The sequence below is a fragment of the Arachis duranensis genome, chromosome 2 (assembly GCF_000817695.3).
Source record: "Arachis duranensis cultivar V14167 chromosome 2, aradu.V14167.gnm2.J7QH, whole genome shotgun sequence".
In the NCBI taxonomy this organism is placed as follows: Eukaryota; Viridiplantae; Streptophyta; class Magnoliopsida; order Fabales; family Fabaceae; genus Arachis; species Arachis duranensis.
In genome coordinates, this window is record NC_029773.3 from 5790986 (window position 1) to 5792485 (window position 1500).

The 1500-nt window shown below is 22.5% G+C and overlaps 1 protein-coding gene across 1 annotated transcript in view; it reads left to right on the forward strand.

Annotated features, from left to right (window-relative positions):
* Nucleotides 1-1073, forward strand: part of LOC107473137 (probable RNA-binding protein ARP1) — a 4828-nt gene extending 3755 nt beyond the window's left edge. The window contains exon 5 of the mRNA XM_016092681.3: nt 811-1073. Coding sequence (XP_015948167.2) covers nt 811-851 — 41 coding nt within the window. The 3' untranslated portion in view covers nt 852-1073. The remainder of the gene's footprint in view (nt 1-810) is intronic.
* Nucleotides 1074-1500: the final 427 nt, after the last annotated feature.

Here is a 1500-nt window from a genome sequence, read left to right on the forward strand (position 1 = left end):
TAACGGATATTTTATTACTTTATCAAACACATTTATCAATTGTTTATTATCTATATATTCATATATAATATAGATTAAGAGTGATTTGACGTACATATTTTACATATTTTTTGTTAAAGATAAATTATATGGTAAAGATGTAAATTTATAAAATTTTTTTTGGAATAAAATAGTATTTGAAAAAATTAGAATTTATATTTTGAACAGTAATAATATAATAAAAAATAATTACAAAAAAATTATACTCTTTTTATACGACTTTAATTTATATAATAGAATGTTTTTTTCTTAAAATGCTCCGTATCATATACATATTATTTTGAATATTTAAAACGAAAGACTTTTTAGTTTGAATGTAAGGCAATAGAGTATACTTACATTGTGTTTTATAATAATAAGAAATTCTATTTGATAACTCATCCAGCTTGTATTTTGGATAATAATAATAATAATAATAATGAAAAAAACCCAATTCCTAATGTTTTAATTAGTTTATAATTAGATTATGAAAATAATGTATTAAAAGGTTAATAAAATAATTAATTATAAACAGATTTTTCGGTGGATAAAAGTATGACATAATATGTGTCAAGATATCATCAATCTAGTTTATGATGATTATAGCTTTGTATGTGACATTTATATTTAATACATACAAAAGCTTGCATGCAATGCAATTAACTAGAGTATTGCTTTGAAGTTAAGATTATTGGTCTGGGTTTATCTTATTTTAATTTTTTTAATGAAAGAATGAAATAAAAAGTGTGTATATTAAAAAGAGAAACACAAATTGGTGTTGAATAATAATAGGTACAGTTGGAAGTGTTGATTGCTTTAAAGCAGTTGTCTGAGAAGATTAGCTGTCCAAAGATTTGAAGAACAGAGACACAGCAAAGGAAGATGCATCATGCATGGTTGGTGGCCACTCCCACACAGAGCAACATTATTATTATCTGATCTGTATTATTGTGGCTCAAAAACCTTTTCTTTATTATTATTATTATTTAATTTTTATATTGTTTCATTAAAAATAATTGTTAATCTTATTAATTAATTATTAGGGTGTTTGATCATTGATGAGATTCTTTCATTCTCTTTAATTTCTACTCTAACCTCTCATCATCAGCATGTATGTTGTCAACAAATTAAATTACATTGATGAATTGAAATGAATTTTTTTCACTAGCTAGATAGAAGAATTATATTTATAGTTGTGATTATTTTATGATGAAAATTCAGGTGCACAATTTTACGTAAAATTGATAATTAAAAATTATTAAATAATTTAATTAATTTAACTAAATTTTTATCTAACAACTATCAATTATCAATTTTACGTGAAGTTAACTTTAACTAAATTTTCACCTTATTCTATATATGTTTGATTACCCCTACCTCATCAAAAGGATGCTCTTTTAATTTATCTTATCTTTAGTGGACATTGCTATGGGATAATGTTCGCAAATTATTGATAATATTGAATTAAATTATTATTTGTAC